This window comes from Natrix helvetica (genome assembly GCF_964273705.1).
Source record: "Natrix helvetica genome assembly, chromosome: W".
In the NCBI taxonomy this organism is placed as follows: Eukaryota; Metazoa; Chordata; class Lepidosauria; order Squamata; family Natricidae; genus Natrix; species Natrix helvetica.
Window position 1 is genome coordinate 55366698 of NC_138555.1, and position 18209 is coordinate 55384906.

Sequence of the window (18209 nt, forward strand, 5' to 3'; positions counted from 1 at the left end):
AAAATGGGTTGAACAACGGCCAAAAACGGGATGCGTGGAGGCTGAAAATGGGGCACGCAGAGGCAGCGATAGGTGGTGGCAGCGATGGGCCGCGACAATCCCTGCAGCCTGGAACACCTGGTAGGCCCCTGATGGTGAACCTACCACAGGTAGCACGCAGAACTCTCTGCTGGCATGCGAGCCGTCGCCCCAGCTCAGCTCCACCGCACATGCGTGCATGCCTCCCACCGGCCAGCTGATTTTCTGGTCTCTGCCGCACATGCATGGGGAGGTGGGCACGTGGGGGGACGGGGTGTACGCAGGGGTTCACGTGCAGGGGCACCCCCCGTGGCCTATTTTTGGTCCCAGGAGGTTGCAGGGAGGCCTACTAAGCCCAAAATGTGGTGCAGGGTGTATGTCGCATGTGCATGGTCGGGGGGAGCACGGGGGGTGTTACGTGCACATGCGCAGGGAGACGGGACACGGGGTGTCGCACATGCATTGCATTATGGGTGCGGGTGCTCCCGCACTTTCAGTATGCGATAACAAAAAGGGTAGCCATCACTGTGATAGGTGGTATTCCAGGAGGCAGATCCAACCGCCAATTAGCTGCTCGTGCTAAAGCAGGCTGTGCTGAAGCTGACCAGGCTGTTTGCTACAAGGAGGCAAATTGCTGGGAGGCAGAGGCATATTTTTTTTCTTGTTTTCTTCTCCAAACACTAGGTGCGTTTTATAATCCAGAGCGTCTTTTAGTCCAAAAAATATGGTATGTTATTTTCATATATTATAATCTTGGGGTTTTTAATCTTCTAAATTAACTATTGATGCAAAAAGTAAATAGCTACAGTGGGGCAAAAAAGTATTTAGTCAGCCACCAATTGTGCAAGTTCTCCCACTTAAAAACACGAGAGAGGCCTGTAAATGGCATCATAGGTAGACCTCAACTATGAGAGACAAAATGTAAAAAAAAAAAAAACCAAACAATCACATTGGCTGATTTGGAAAGAATTTATTTGCAAATTATGGTGGAAAATAAGTATTTGGTCACCTACAAACAAGCAAGATTTCTGGCTCTCATAGACCTGTACCTTCTTCTTTAAGAGGCTGCTCTGTCCTGCACTCATTACCTGTATCAATGGCACCTGTTTGAACTTGTTATCAGTATAAAAGACACATGTCCACAACCTCAAACAGTCACAGTCCAAACTCCACTATGGTGAAGACCAAAGAGCTGTCAAAGGACACCAGAAACAAAATTGTAGACCTGCACCAGGCTGGGAAGACTGAATCTGCAATAGGCAAGCAGCTTGGTGTAAACAAATCAACTGTGGGAGCAATAATTAGAAAATGGAAGACATACAAGACCACTGATAATCTCCCTTGATCTGGGGCTCCACGCAAGATCTCACCCTGTGACAGTGGTGGGTTCTTGCTGGATCGCACCGGATCGCGCGCGCTCCCTTTCAGCGCTCCACCTGGCTTGCGCGCTCCCTTTCAGCGCTCCACCTGGCTTGCGCGCTCCCTTTCAGCGCTCCACCTGGCTCTCGCGCTCCCTTTCAGCGCTCCACCTGGCTCTCGCGCTCCCTTCCGGCGCTGAAACCGGAAGTACAGTCTTGCCCCGCCCCTGGCGAAGCAACGACGCCTGTCTGCGCTCCACCAGCTCGGCTGGGAACGGAGATGTTTCCTCAGCGGAGCGGAGCGCCTGAAAGGGAGCGCGCAAGCCAGGTGGAGCGCTGAAAGGGAGTGCGCAAGCCAGGTGGAGCGCTGAAAGGGAGCGCGCGCGATCCGGTGCGATCCGGGAGGAACCCACCACTGCCCTGTGAGGTCAAAATGATCCCAAGAACGGTGAGCAAAAATCCCAGGACCACACGGGGGGACCTAGTGAATGACCTGCAGAGAGCTGGGACCAACGTAACAAAGGCTACCATCAGTAACACACTATGTCGCCAGGGACTCAGATCCTGCAGTGCCAGACGTGTCCCCCTGCTTAAGCCAGTACATGTCTGGGCCCGTCTGAAGTTTGCTACAGAGTGTTTGGATGATCCAGAAGAGGATTGGGAGAATGTCATATGATCAGATGAAACCAAGATAGAACTGTTTGGTAGAAACACAACTCGTCGTGTTTGGAGGAGAGAGAATGCTGAGTTGCATCCAAAGAACACCATACCTATTGTGAAGCATGGGGGTGGCAACATCATGCTTTGGGGCTGTTTCTCTGCAAAGGGACCAGGACGACTGATCTGTGTACATGACAGAATAAATGGGGCCATGTATTGTGAGATTTTGAGTGCAAACCTCCTTCCATCAGCAAGGGCATTGAAGATGAAACATGGCTGGGTCTTTCAACATAACAATGATCCCAAACATACCACCCGGGCAATGAAGGAGTGGCTTTGTAAGAAGCATTTCAAGGTCCTGGAGTGGCCTAGCCAGTCTCCAGATCTCAACCCCATAGAAAATCTTTGGAGGGAGTTGAAAGTCCGTGTTGCCCAGCGACAGCCCCAAAACATCACTGCTCTAGAGGAGATCTGCATGGAGGAATGGGCCAACATACCAGCAACAGTGTGTGCCAACCTTGTGAAGACTTACACGAAATGTTTGACCTCTGTCATTGCCAACAAAGGATATATAACAAAGTATTGCGAGGAACTTTTGATATTGACCAAATACTTATTTTCCAGCATAATTTGCAAATAAATTCTTTCCAAATCAGCCAATGTGATTGTCTGGATTTGTTTTCTCATTTTGTCTCTCATAGTTGAGGTCTACCTATGATGCCAATTACAGGCCTCTCTCATCTTTTTAAGTGGGAGAACTTGCACAATTGGTGGCTGACTAAATACTTTTTTGCCCCACTGTACCTCATATGAATATAATTTTAAATGTGCTGTTTGGGATTAGTGCAGATCTAGCTCTCAGTTATTTAAACATAGAAGTAATGTTACATTTCAACCTTCATAACCTGTTTATGACCATGTAGATTCCAACTTCTCATCCTAAGCAAGTTTTCGTTGCAAATAGTTATACAGTTGTTGTCATGGTTAGTATTAATTACATTTTCTTGTAAGCACCATTCACTATTTAAATCTTATTAACTGATAAACACTGGTTTACGTGAATCTGCTGGAGATGGAAAACCTACAGAAGTATGGAAGTTTGTGACTTCTTTCCAGTCTGTTAATCAGGGCAAAGAAGTTGGGAAGATTGCATATATAACAGCCCCTTCTGAATAAATATATTTAGAAAGTAAAATTAGTTTAAAAGAAAGGCTTCCTTGTGTATTTCTTTCAGGATGAAGATTTTATGCAGTCTTACAGTGAACAGCAAGTAATCAAACAAGAATATGTAGCTGAAGAAGAGTTAGAAGAGGTTGTTGATACCCAGACACCTCCAAATGAGTCAGAAGAGGTACTGCAGTAAAGCTGAAATATTAAAAACAAAACATTTAAATATTTCAGATAGAATTTTCTATTTGGTGTTTACCCTTGGCATTGTTTTTGACAATATTTATATTACTAAAGTCGGTATAAAGAGAAACTATGATCCTGTGTTAGCTTTTACAAGAATTATATAACAGGATGGTCAACATTCCTGAAAGCTCATTTTCAGGGAAAAACTTGAGATAAGAAGATGAGTGTTACGCATGCTACTCCTGTCTCCGCAGCTTCTCCACTGTTTCTCACTTTTAGCAGCCCTTACAAATACCGTGTTTCCTGGAAAATACAACCTACTCCGAAAACAAGCCCTAGCCAGATTCTTTGGGATGGGCATAATACAAGACCTACCCCAAACACACACACACCCGCCTCTGCCCAGCTGCTGGGCTTGCTGTACCTGTTAGCCTCACCCTCCTGGCTGTGCTGTTCTCAGCAACCCTGCCGAGCTACTCCTGCCTGGCGTGGGGCAACTCGGCCTAGATCTCCGGAGCACCTCCCCTACCACCAGCCTGCCAGGGCCTCCTTCACCAGTGGTCACACTGCCCTGTGTTAGCTCTGTGGTGGCCCTGCACTAGGGCGGAGAAGGAGGAGATTGCCCCTTCCTTCTTTGTACTGCAAAACCCCATCTTCCCTCGCCGCCAAGCTCATGGCCTGTACCCCTCTTGCTGGAGCAAGACACACAACTCAATGTTACCCGCAGATGCCTCCCAGTGCAATGCTCTGCTGCAGCTTCGGAGCAAACCTCTGCCTTCCCTTTGCAGATTGCAAAGCTGAAGGGGCAGGGCTGTGCAGGGCTCCCCAAAGAAAGGGCGATAAGCAGGAAAATGGGGGGGTGGATTTTCCTGCCGATTGTCCTTTCCTTGTGCCGAAGACGTGCGGAGGGAGAATTTTTGGGATGTGAATCTCTGCAGGGCTCCCCAAGGAAAGGACGATCGGCAGGAAAATTGGGGTGGGTGGGGGGAGATTTTCTTGCTAGCTGTGTATAGGGTAGCTCCAGCGGGAGGTAGTGGAGACTGCTGGGTAGCAGCCGGGGCTTGGCAGTGGGCTGGGCCATGCAGAAGGCGAGGTGGCAGCCCCACTCCTGCCTCACACAGCCAGCAAGAGAGTTGCAGCACCCTCCAGGGCCCAAAGAGTGTCGGGCTCAGCGTATCTGTAAACCCAGCTCCTGTAGCAATGAATAGGTATTCAGGCTGATGCTCAGCAGCCCAAAGTTGGCAGGTGAGGCGGCACAGGCAGCATGGCTTCAGTGGCTGGCAGCCATTTGCGAAGGGGCTCTGGTCGGCCAGTGGCACTCCAGAGGTTTTCGATCTGGGATGACTCGCCCCACACCAGGCAAGAGCCGAGTGGCCGAGAGCAGCACTGCCAGGAGGGCGAAGAAACCCCGCGAGGCCAGCAGCAGCATGTGTAGCTGCTTGGCCAGCACGGTGCCCGCCCCAGCCTAGAAGTGTCCCGGCAGCAGCTGGGCTGGCAAGCAGGGCAGGTGGAGGCTGGGCCATGCCGAGAGCTTAGTTAGTTGCAGCCGCAGGCAAGCATACAGTGGGATGGAAAGGACGGGGCCAGCAGTAACTGCGCTCCCACTCCTATCTGCCCCCTTGCTCGCTGTCTCCTGCACGTCAAAAAAATAAGACCTTCCCAAAAATAAGCCCAAGTGCTCTTTTTTTTTGCCCAAAAGAAAATAAGACCGGGTCTTATTTTCGGGGAAACACGGTGGCAGTGGAGTAATAGAGCTCACTCCAGTCATTAGCCAACTTTCCATTTTCTTTTATATCTGAATTTTCTTAACCCTGTCTATAGTGCTTTTGACACGCACAAAAAATGAACAGTACTTACTTTCTTCTTTACTCTTCTTTGTGACCAGAAATTCAAAGCTGCTTATGATTACACCAGAGCTAGCTGTGCCACATTGAAGCATCTTCTGCTTGATATAAAATCCTTGATCTTTTTTCACTTTGTTTTGAGGGAACCAAGTCATCTCTTTCCGGCGTTACTTATATTAAGTTGAAGGAGTTCCATTCATTTGCTCACAGTATTGTCATTAATTATTGTTAATCCATAGACAGCATGACCTATCTGCAAGTAGATGTTAAAAACTTCAAGTAACAGCTCAGTTGTGTCTGAGTGACATTTTAGTAAGTCTTTTGTCGACAGAGTTTTCTGTTGATAGTTCTCATTCTCTGCTCAATTTGATTTCCTTCTCCCTTGCACCAAAGGAAAAACAGTCATAGAAGTTAGTGATAAAGCCTAAATCTTGGCCAAATGTGTAATATAAGTGATATATGTTCTCCATTCCAAAGGAATTTTGTTCCTTGACATTTCAAAACTTGTGGATGAACAGATGTCTTGTTAGAAGATAGAGACAAGAAATTTGGAGTGGCTAGAGAGGGCGTGGCTAGTGTCACGTCGAAACAACACGTCCCTTGGGAGCTCTGGGGTGCAGCACCAAATCCACACCACCAGAACGGTTCCTTTGGACCTTAGTCGCCTTGTAGAGGCAATGAAAGAAGAGAGCACACACTGCTGATCTCAGGGAGCCCGCAAACTCCCTGATCAAGCCAGAGAAGGCTCTTAAATCCGATGGAGTGGAAGAGATGATCATCACGTGTCAGACCGAAGCTGGAGTAGCCACAGGAAGGAAGCTTTGAAAATAGACACTTATCAGTGTGATTGAGCTGGGTGAGAGATTTCCGATTTTGATTTTTCATTAGAAGTGGAGTGATGAGTCTCCTGGGAAGCAGCTGGTTAAAGTGGGACCCTAAAACTAGGTGTTTATTTTTCATTCCCCACCTCCCTGAAAAGCGGTGAGAAGAGCGTTTAGAGCCATCTTGGAACAGGAAGCTAAGTGGGAGAAACTTTAAGAAAAGAGTGAAAATATTTTGTACTTAAAAGCTGGACAGGAAACCTCAAATATATTATTGGACTGCATAGAAGTTTTGAAGATTATAATATTTGGATAAACAGAGCTGCCTTTCTTGCCTGTTAGTATTTTATTTTTTCTAAAGTCTAGAATGGAAGACATTTTTTAAAAGAGAAAGATAGGAGAAAGAGAGAGTAACAGAGCCAGAGGGCCATCTACTGGCAGAAGTTGGAAGTGGAAGCTGAGAATTGCAGGGATTTAACGTTGAGTAATTCTATACATAAGACATGAACTGGCTGCAAGAAATATCTTTGTTATAAGCTGGTGAGACTGGAAACTGAAAACTGAGATAGAGAGCATAAGACTGAGACTTGTTACTTCTAAACAGACTAGCTCTTGAAACTCAAAGGGAAATACAAGCAGCAAAAGATTTTATGCTGGTTTTTTTTTTTTTTGGCTCCGTGAACTTTTCCTTAAGGAATACAAAGCAATTGGGTCTGGTGGGCCTATGTGGATTACAATTTATCATTACATTATCCCTTTTGTTGGATATTAAAGGATTAGGTTTGGAAGAACCTGAAGAAAATAACAAGAAGAAAAGGGTTAAAAGATTGGAACTTTGGGGGGGTTTGGATTATAAGCTATTTTTTCTTTTTCTTTGGGTCTTTACTGTATTTCTTTCCTTTTCCTTTTTTTCTTTGCTTTTTTAACATATACCTTTGGATTATAATTGATTACTACACTTTCTTCCCTTTGTGGATTATAAACACCAAAAAGATTCAACATGAGGAAACACCATCAGCACCATCATCAATGTCCTCGTCAGCAGCTTTGAGCCCTTCTGGACAGAGGACCCTGGATGCGTTACTACAGCAGATGAAAACAAATGCAGCGCAGGCAGTGCAGATAGAATTGAAAGGAATGATACAAGCATTGCATGATGATTTTAAAGAAATCAAAGAAACAGTAGGGAAAGTACAAGAAAAATTAGAGAAAGCGGAACATAAATTAGAGAATGTTCAACAAATGATGGCAAGTAATGAACAATGTATACAGAAAGTAGAAGAAAAAGTTGAACAAATGGAGAAAAAAGTGGTTGAAGTTGATAACAGACTCACTTTGGCAGATAGAAATAAAGAAAGAACAATAATCTCTCTGAAAATGGATCGAGCTGACTATTACTTGCAGTTCCAGAACATGGAGGAAGAAAAAGGAGAAAATTTAGCAGAAATAATGTCAGAACTATTGGCAGGTGCTGTAGTAGCAGATAAAGAAAACATTCTGACAGATATTGATGAGCTATTTAGAGTCAACACTAGATATGCGACAAGACATAGACTTCCCAGAGAGGTCCACATTAGATTTACAAAAAAAGCAATGAAGGAAGAAATTCTACAGAGCCAAAGATGAGCATTTAAAATTTAAGGAGATGAACATTGTAGTACTAAAACAGGTGCCAAGGAGAGTAAGAGATATAAGAAGAGAGTATCAATTTTTAACGAAACAATTAATGAAGCATGGAGTAAACTTTAGATGGTTGATCCCAGAAGGAATATTGGTGACTTGGATGGAGCAGAGACACAGATTGGATTCTATAGAAAAAGCAGAACAATTTTATGAGCAACATTTTAGATTACAAGATGAAACGAGAATAAGTGATAAAGGAGAGGCAAAATGATGAGAAGAAGCAACAGAAAAGAGGTGTGTGCAACAAAAAGAAGACAAAAGAGACCAGGAGGAAATAGCAATAAGAGAGGGGACAAAGAGAGATAGGAATGACTAGAATGACAAAACCTATCTACATATAACTATGGAAGAAGAATTTAAATTAATGTCAATCAATATAAATGGACTGAATTTGACAATAAAAAGAAAAAGGACTTTTAAAACACTAGAAAAATTAAAATTGGATACAACTTGTCTGCAAGAAGTTCACATTAAAAAACAACATATGAAATGGGAATCTATACACTTCTTTATCACACCAAAAGGAGGGGAATAGCTCCATATATAAAAGAGACAATAAATACTAAACAAATTTTCATGGTTGAGGAAGGGAGAATTTTAATGTTAGAAATAATGATGAATAACAAACTGATATTATTAGTGGCAATATATGCACCAAATACTAACCAAGAGGACTTTTATGGGAAACTTCATAAAAAAATAATAGAATTGGAGTATGATAATATATGTATCCTTGGAGATTTTAATGCAATTGTGGATGTTGAAATGGACTACAAAACTAAAAAGGTAAATAGAAAAGCAAGGAAGATACTCTCTAAGGCCTTTATTAGAATGGCAGAATAACTAGTCATTCAAGATGTTCGGCGAGAAATGCATTCCAAAGAAAATCAATATTTATTCTACTCAAATAGACATATGTCCTGGTCAAGAATAGATATGATATGGATGACGGCGGAACTGAAATCTAATGTACAAGAAGTAAATATAGAAATAAGTAACTGGGTGGACCATAATCCAAAAAAAGTTATGGAAGGGACAAAAAAGAGCACTTAGATGGAGTTTGAACCAAAAAATATTAAAAGAGAAGGAATGTATTCACTTTATGGAAAGAACTAGATTTCTTCTTTAAAGAGAATAGAAAAGAAGAAACATCACTACAAAATGTATGGGATACAGCTAAGGCATACATTAGAGGCCTAGCAATGAGATATAGAGGAAAACAAAATAGAAAAAAGAAATAAAATCAAAGGAGACTAGAAGAATAGAATAGAATAGAACAGTGATGGTGAACCTATGGCACACGTGCCACAGGTGGCACACATAGCCATATTTGCTGGCACATGAGCCATCAGCTCCAGCGTCCATGCAGGTGCCAGCCAGTTGATTTTCAGCCTTCCGGAGGGCCGGGGGAGGTCATTTTTGCCCTCCCCAGGCTTCAGGAAAGCCTCTGGAGCCTGGGGAGGCTGAAAAATGGGCGCTACTGTTCAACCGGAAGTCCATTCCTGAATTTCTGGTTGGCCCGTTGGGCCCATTTTTCACCCTCAGAAGAGAAAATAAAGCAATACCTGGAAAAAGCAGAGCTACCTAAAATACCTGAAACAAATTAAAGCAATGTTAGGTGAACATATATCAATGATGGAATTAACAGAAGCAATCAAGAGGCAAAAAAATGGGAAGACACCAGGAACGGAGGGCCTGCCAGCTGAATTATATAAAGAACTGCAAGAAACTTTGAGCAATCCAATGTTGGAAGTATTTAATGAACTCTTGTTAGAGGCAAAGGAACCAAACTCATGGATGGAAGCATATATTACTCTTATACCAAAGGAAGATGCAGACTTACAATCAATAAAAAACTACAGACCAATATCAATGTGGATTATAAAATATTTGCTTCAATAATTGTAGAAAGACTAAAACAATTTTTAAATCAATTCATCCAGACCAAAATGGCTTTTTACCTAAGAGACAAATTAAAGATAACATCAGAATAAGTTTAAACACTTTGGAGTATTATGAAGTACATCCAGAGAAGCAAATGGCATTGATCTTTTTAGATGCACAGAAAGCATTTTTTAATGTGAACTGACAATTTATGTTAGCACACCTAAAAAAGATGAACTTTGGGGAAAGATTTGTTAAAATGATTAAGGCGATATACCATAAACAAAATGCAAAAGTGGTGGTAAATGGCGATATGACTGAGAAAGTTAGCATCAAAAAAGGTACAAGACAAGTATGTCCCCTGTCCCCATTATTGTTTATATTGATGCTAGAAGTACTAAACAGAAATATTAGACAAAACATGGAGATAAAAGGCATGGAGATTAAAAGGGAGCAGTATAAGTTACAGGCATTTGCAAACGATTTAGTTTTTATTTTGGAAGATCCATTAACAACAGGGCCTAAATTAATTAAAAAAAAGGAAGAATATGGAGAAGTGGCAGGTCTGAAAAGAAATAAAGGGAAAACTAAGACACTAGTTAAAAATTTTACGGATAAGCAAAAAAAAGAGTTAATATAGAGAATAAACATTCAGATTGTAAAGAAAGTTAAATATGTAGGGATTCAGCTGACAGCAAGATGTGTAATGAGGAAGATAACTATTATAAGTTGCTGAAACAAATTCAAATAGATTTGGAAAAGTGGAAGAATATGCATTTATCACTGGTACAGTTGCAACAATTAAAATTAAAATGGAGGCGAATATTTTGTAGTCAACATTTAGTCATGATATTGGTCTATAGTTTTTTTATCCGTTGGTGATCTGTATCTTCTTTTGGTATTAATGCGATATATGCTTCTGACCAAGATTTAAGTAATTTGGCCCCTCATAATGCATCATTGTAGACCTCCAACAGTAAGGGTTCTAGCAGTTCTTGTATGGTTTTGTACAGTTCTGCGGGAAGTCCATCTGGACCAGGAGTTTTATTGTTTCTTGTTTCTTAACTTCCTCTGTTATTTCCATTGTTGTTATTCTTTCACTTAGCATCATTCTCATTGTATTGGTTATTTTGATTAGACCAGTTTTTTTCCAAATATTGTTTAGTAGTGTCTTCTGATATATTTTCTTGGCTATACAAGTTCCTAAAAATGCCTGAATTATTTTCTTTTTGTCTTCATTCTGATGGTGAAGGATCCCCTTCTCGTCCTGCAGTTGGTGTTGTTAGGGTTCTAAATACCATGCAGAAATAAATCATTGTCCAAGGCAAAACATCCTTTAAGGTGCAATTTATTCCGCAGGCATGTTAGTACTGCTATGGAAATTTCAACTCTGGAAGTACATTCTCTAAGTTCAACCAGTTGAAAGTTCATGATCTCTCCCCACACCCACAAATCCATCACATGTTCCAATCATCATCTTCCACGCTGGCATGTACACCCATCTTCTTCCGGCCAGGTGTCGAGGTACTGAGACAAAAGATGACCTTGGCTTCTACAAAAGAATGTCAACAATCCATTCTACAATCCTACTCCTTTCTATTCCCCCCTCCCAACTACTACACTATTGAAACAGCATAAAAAATTATAAGAAAGTGTGGCAGGCCAAAGATCCTAAAAAGAACATAACTACAGGCCTGACAGGCGGCCTCTCCTCAAAAGAAAAACGTTTCCTGCAAAGAGAATAACATAAAAGTTAACATAACAAAATTAACCACCTTTTCTCCACCCAGGGGAACCCCTTGACTTCTCGGGAAAACTTCCCATTGAATTGCTTTACTAACTTCTCCACTTTTAGGTTCCCACTGTTTACCCAATTAACTTCAGACCAAGGGTAACCCTTCCAATGCACTAAGTACTGTAAGCAACCCCTATTCAGCCTGAAATCTACAATTTTTTCCACCTCAGATTGTGTTTCCCCTTCCATCACTAAAGGAGGAGATTGAGCTTGGGTGGATGCTCTTCTGTTAGACCCAATTACTGGTTTCAACAAGCTACAATGAAATTCTGGGTCAATTTCCCCTAGACTTCTGGGTAGACTGAGTTGAACTGTAACTGAGTTAACTCTCTTCACTATTGGGAATGGACCTAGAAATTTTGGACCCAATTCCTTGCTAAGCATTTCTAATCTTATGTATTTGGTAGATACAAAAACATTGTCGCCCACACGGTAGGGGTTTAGGAGTGAGCGACGTTGATCATCTTGCTTCTGGTAGGCTTCTGCTGCAACTGCTAGAGCCTTCTTCGTATTCTCCCATCCTTTCTTTAGTATGTCCATCCATTCACTCAAAGACATGAAAGAAGGAGGTTCTCTAGGCAACTCAGGCATGGCAACAACTCCCATGCCACTGGTAATCTGGAAACCCGCTAATCCTCTGCTGCTGTGGACCGCATCGTTGTACGCCACTTCGGCGAAGGGTAGCAAGTCCGACCAGTTGTCTCGCTGATAGTCCACACAACACCGGATGTATTGTTCCACCACCGCATTGGCTCCCTCTGCTGCGCCGTTCATGCTGGGATGAACCTCTGAGCTCAGTTCTTGTGTGGACCCAATGGATCTCAGGACCTCTCTCCAGAACTTGGTTGTGAACTGGACTCCGCGGTCTGAAATGATCCTCTTGGGTACTCCATGCAGGCGATAAATGTGTTTCACAAACATTTCCGCTATTTCGTTTGCGGATGGCAATCCTGAGCAAGCAATGAAGTGTGCCTGCTTAGAAAACAAATCAATAACAGTCCAAATTACTTTATGCCCACTGCTGTCTGGGAGTTCCATGATGAAGTCCATTGCGACCTCTTCCCATGGCCGTTTCGGGCTCTCTGCTGCAGGTGCTGTAGGTTCTGGGCTCTTGGATTCAATCATCCACGGCTGGCCTTGTTCCTCCTCCGAGGCCTCCCCCTTGGTAGGACTCTTCGTCACCTGAAGTTGGGGGTTCTCTTCCATAGGTTGGTTGGGCATTTCCCCCTCCGAGGCCTCCCCCTTAGTTGGACTCTTTGCCACCTTCAGTTGGGGATCCTCCTCCGGAGATTGTTTGCCCTTTTCCTCTTCCAAGGCCTCCCTCTTGGTAGGACACTTCGTCACTTTAAGTTGGGGATCCTCTTCCAGAGGTTGTTGGCCCAGATGACTTTTCTGTGCAGGCATCTGGGGCCCTCTCTTTACCACCATGGCGACTGGTACACACATTTGTTCTTCGGCAATTCCCTCCTCCGAGGCCTCCCCCTTGGTAGGACTCTTCGTCACCATAAGTTGGGGATCCTCTTCCAGAGGTCGTTTAGGCTTTTCCCCCTCCGAGGCCTCCCCCTTAGTTGGACTCTTTGTCACCTTAAGTTGGGGATCCTCCTCCGGAGATTGTCTGCCCTTTTCCTCTTCCGAGGCCTCCCCCTTGGTAGGACACTTCCTCACCTTAAGTTGGGGATCCTCTTCCAGAGGTTGTTGGCCCAGATGACTCTTCTGTGGTGGCATCTGGGACCCTCTCTTTACCGCCGTGGTGGTTGGTGCGCACGTTTGTGGCATTGGGGCTGGAGCCAAACACTCTGACGCTCTGTGGCCAAGTTGACAACAATGGTGGCATTTAATTGGCCCCCACGAGGAATGGAACCTAGTTACATCTCTAAACTTAGGAACCGTTTCATCACACTGCCTTGCTCTCCAACTTGCAGCTGCCCCCTTGGTAAACCCTTCTTCCATGGTGGAGATTGCTTCTCTGTAGGAAGGTGGAGTAAGAACCTTTTGGGGCATTGCAGATGCACCTTGTCCCGCTTCCCATCTTGCAGGCCTGGCTTTGGTAATCCCTTCTTCCATGTTGGTGATTGCTACTCTGTAGGAAGGTGGGGTAAGAACCACTTGGGGCCTTACAGGCGCACAATTTCCCGCCATCCATCCCGCAGGCCTCCCTTTGATAATACCTTCTTCCATGGAGATTTCTTCTCTGTAGGAAGGTCTGGTAAGAACCTTTTGGGGCCTTGCAGGGGAGACTGGAACCGGTGGGGAGGTCAATCCCTCGGTTGGCCACTGCCCAGCTTTCTGCCATGGTGCCATCTGCTGAGGGAGGGCAGGTGCCCACTGGCATCCCTCCCATCCATGACCTGGGGTTAAGACCCATCCCGGGGTTGCCTGCTTCACAGGTTGCAGCTCAACCAATGATGGCTGACTAGGGGGTTTTACGTGCCAAGGACCCTCCTGCTGGCTTGGAGGAGTTATGGGCCAAGTAGGTGCCCTTTGCTGGCTTGGATGAGCTATGGGCCAAGTAGGTGCCCTCTGCTGGCTTGGAGCATTTCCCCATGCTGATGGCAAAGGAGTTTGAAAGTAGCATCTTTTCCATCCAAGTCCTGGGAGGAAAGCCCAATTTACTGCCCAATTTGCTTCATTTACTGGTTGCAGCCCCATTTGTGGTGGCTTGCAAGTGACAGATGCTGGAAAAATTCCTTCTTCCTGCCTCCTTTGAAATTCCCATTTTGAAAGGGAATCTCTCTCCCATCTAGTTGCAGGGTGATATGCCATTTCATTTATTGCCGTCTGGAAGGAGCCCAAACCTCCGTTCTAAGGGTGTTTTTTTTCCCCAATCTTGCTTCTAAGCTGGGGGGGAAGGAGGGGGAGCATGCACTCACAATTTTGCTGAAGAAGTCCGTCTGAGATTTCCTTCGTCTTGTCACGTCTCCTCCTGCATTCCTCCAGATGCAATTAACCTGGTGGCAGCATTCCATTGCCTTTGAAGTTCCGCACTCAGCTTCTTATCACCAAAAGCTTCTCATTTATTCTTCGCTGATATTTACGCTGTCTCGGTCAGCATTGAGAATGCCGAGACCTCATCACCAGATCTTTCATCACCAGCCCTTCCCCCTTGATAGGGGGAGGGAGCTAGTGAAAAAATTTTTAAAGTAGAGAGTTGAAATAATGTTAGGGTTCTAAATACCATGCAGAAATAAATCATTGTCCAAGGCAAAACATCCTTTAAGGTGCAATTTATTCCGCAGGCATGTTAGTACTGCTATGGAAATTTCAACTCTGGAAGTACATTCTCTAAGTTCAACCAGTTGAAAGTTCATGATCTCTCCCCACACCCACAAATCCATCACATGTTCCAATCATCATCTTCCACGCTGGCATGTACACCCATCTTCTTCCGGCCAGGTGTCGAGGTACTGAGACAAAAGATGACCTTGGCTTCTACAAAAGAATGTCAACAATCCATTCTACAATCCTACTCCTTTCTATTCCCCCCTCCCAACTACTACACTATTGAAACAGCATAAAAAATTATAAGAAAGTGTGGCAGGCCAAAGATCCTAAAAAGAACATAACTACAGGCCTGACAGGTGTATTATTTTCTTCTCTTCTTCCTTTTTTAGCTTATATGCTAACCATCTCCCTGGCTTATTTGCATATTCAAAGAAATTTTGTTTCTCCATTTTAACTTTTTGTGCCATTTCATCTTGTACCATTAAATTCAATCTGTGTTTTATTAAGTCCCTTTTTTCTTTTCTTTTTTTGGGGGTCTTTCTGTAGGTCTAACTCTAGTTTTTTGAGTATATAGTATAGTATATATTATATAGTATATATTTGTAGTATATTTTGCTGTTGTTTCTTTTTCTTATTTCTCCTTGCCATATATGTTATTGTTAATCCTTGAATGTATGCTTTTACCGTATTCCACATGTTTTGCAATGATGTTTCTTCTTTCCTATTTTCCTTGAAAAAGAATTTCATTTCTTTTTCCACCATTTGTATGTATTCCTTATCTTTCAAAATGTTTTGATTCATTATCCATCTCCGCTTCTTCTTCTGTTCTCTCCATATCACTTTTATTGGATTGTGGTCTGCACATGTGTTGTTTGTTGTTATGTCTACCTGTTGGATGTCTACTCTCATTCCCGAGGTCATCCACACCATATCTATACTTGAACACGATTGATGTGTGTTTGAATATAATGTATATTGATTTGTTTTTAAATTTAATTCTCTCCATGCATCTTGTAGGCCTAATTCCTGTACCATCTCAAAAATGTGTTTGGAAGTGTTCTTCGTTTTTTAAAAATTTATTTTACTACTTCTATAGTGTTTTTAAACATCCACAACTGCGTTAAAGTCTCCTATTAAGCATACGTTTTCATAGTCTATCTCTATTATTTTTTTAATGTAATCTTCTGTAAAATTCTTCCTGTTTATTATTTGGGGCGTATATTGCAATAAGGAACATTTGTTTCTGATTTATTGATGTCTCCATTATTAATATTCTTGCTTCTTCATCCACATATATTTGTTTGGGTTTTAGCGATTCTTTGATGTACAATGCTATTCCTCTCTTCTTCTTTTGGTGAGCTAAAGACATGTATAGCTTCCCAATTTTAGGGTATTCTAATAATTTACCATATTGTTTCTTAATGTGGACTTCTTGGAGACAGGCTATATCCAAATTCAATCTTTGTAATTTTGTCAACATTTGTTTTCTTTTTGTGGGGGAGTTCAGTCCATTAATATTAATCTATAACATCTTGACTTCCTCATCCATTTTTCTACTTATATATGGGTCTCGCTCTTCTGGGGTATCCTTGTCTCTTTCTGGGTTTTTGTTCTTGTGCTTTCTTGTTCCACTCGGTCATTCCACCCTCGCTCTTTCTTCTCGCTCTACAGCTTTTTCTTCTGGTTGATGTTCCTCTTGGCTTTTACTTTCTATTTCCTCCCTACTCTCCTGATCTTCATCCATCAGAAAATGATGTTCAAAGAATTCGTGTGCTTTATCTAATGTGTCAATCCTAAATTTCTTATCTTGCCAAGAGATCAGGTTTCCTTCCGGTATCAACCATCTAAACATCACATTGTATTTGATCAGCTGGGTGGTCAGAAATTGATAGTCTCCTCTGCTCTCTGACTCTCCTGGATATCTGTTTTAAAGTTTGAATTCTTTCCCTTTGTACAACATGGGTTCATCTCTCATTCTTTTATATATTTCATATCTTACTGTCTTTTTAGTGAACCTCATGTGTACCTCTCTTGGTAACTTGTGCCTTCTTGCATAGTTTGTGTGAATTCTGAAAACTTCATCAATGTCTCCTTGTACATCATGCTTGTCTTTCTGTAGTATGGCCTCTAGCAGGTCTGTCATAACCATAGCCAAGTCTTCCTCTTTATCCTCAACTATATTCTGGAACCTCAGGAAGAAAAGCTGCCTTTTCCATTTCGAGAAAAAATATTGTCTCTTCTAAGTCCTTGTTGGCCAGGGTTAGTTTTTGTTCCATTTGTTCCATCTTCTTTTCTGTTTGTTCAGCTCTTATTTCTACAGTTTGTATTCTCTGTTCATTCTTGGTTATTGTGTTTTGGATATTCCCTATTTTATCATCCATTTTTCGGATGTCCCCTTTCATCTCTCCCATCTCACTTTTAATCTCCTCATGGTTTCTTGATATGGACTCCTGGGTCATTGTCATGGTTTATTGTATCATAAGCAACATTGCCTGCATATTCTGCATAGAACTTGATTTCTCCACGCCTAACATACTTTCTATTGATCGCTGACTTGACGGAGACGATGTTGCAGATGTTGGTGATGATGCTTTCTTTCCTATTTTTGTGATAGTTGATGTACTTGTCATCTTCAAGAATTGAAAGGTATTTTTCCAAAATGACATACAATAATTAATAATTCCATTCTGGGTTTCCCCACTTCCCCTACTATATCTCTTCAACACCTTGTTGTTATATTCTATAGTAATATTATAATAATAACAATAATAAATAATAATAATAATAATAATAATAATAATAATAATAATAATAATAATAATAATAATAATAATAATAATAATAATATTTATTTCTTAGCTGCACCCTCTCCCGAAGGACTCGGGGCGGCGTACAATAAAACACATAAAAACAATATGGACAGTACACACACAAAATAAACGAATACATGTACAAGGAGGAGGTAGGAAGATAAATAAAGACAATTAAAACACAATTTAAAATCCCCTAAAATTCCAAAAATCACAAAATTAAAAAACCCGTCAGGAGCAGTGTGAACGAACTATGGTTGAGCCAGGCCAGCTACTTGAAATAGGTGGGTCTTGAGCTTTATCCGGAAGGCGCGGAGGTCAGAGGTAGTCCTAAAATCCGGGGGAAGGTCATTCCACAGGGCTGGGCCCGCAACAGAGAAGGCTCTACTCCTAGATGCCGCCCCCCGACATTGTCTGGTGGACGGCACCTGGAGGAGTCCCTCTCTGTGCGAGTGAATTGGTCGCAGGGATGTATGGGGCAGGATTCGATCCCGCAAGTAGCTAGGTCCTGAGCCATGGAGCGCTTTAAAGATCGTTATCAAGACCTTGAAACGCACCCGGTAGACCACAGGGAGCCAGTGCAGCTTGCGCAGGAAAGGTGTCACATGGGAGTACCTTGTACTCCCCATAATTACCCACGCGGCCGCGTTCTGGACCAACTGTATTCTACGAGTGCATTTCAAGGGAAGCCCCATGTAGAGAGCGTTACAGTAGTCCAGGCGAGACGTCACCAGCGCATGAGTGACTGTGCGCAAGGCATC

The 18209-nt window shown here is 42.7% G+C and overlaps 1 protein-coding gene across 4 annotated transcripts in view; it reads left to right on the forward strand.

Moving 5' to 3' along the window:
• Nucleotides 1-18209, forward strand: part of LOC309400851 (RNA-binding protein 33-like) — a 379136-nt gene that overhangs the window by 85767 nt on the left and 275160 nt on the right. For all 4 annotated transcript variants that reach the window (XM_081969557.1, XM_081969558.1, XM_081969559.1 and 1 more), the window contains exon 6: nucleotides 3271-3387. In XM_081969557.1, the coding sequence (XP_081825683.1) occupies nucleotides 3271-3387 (117 nt within the window). The remainder of the gene's footprint in view (nucleotides 1-3270; nucleotides 3388-18209) is intronic.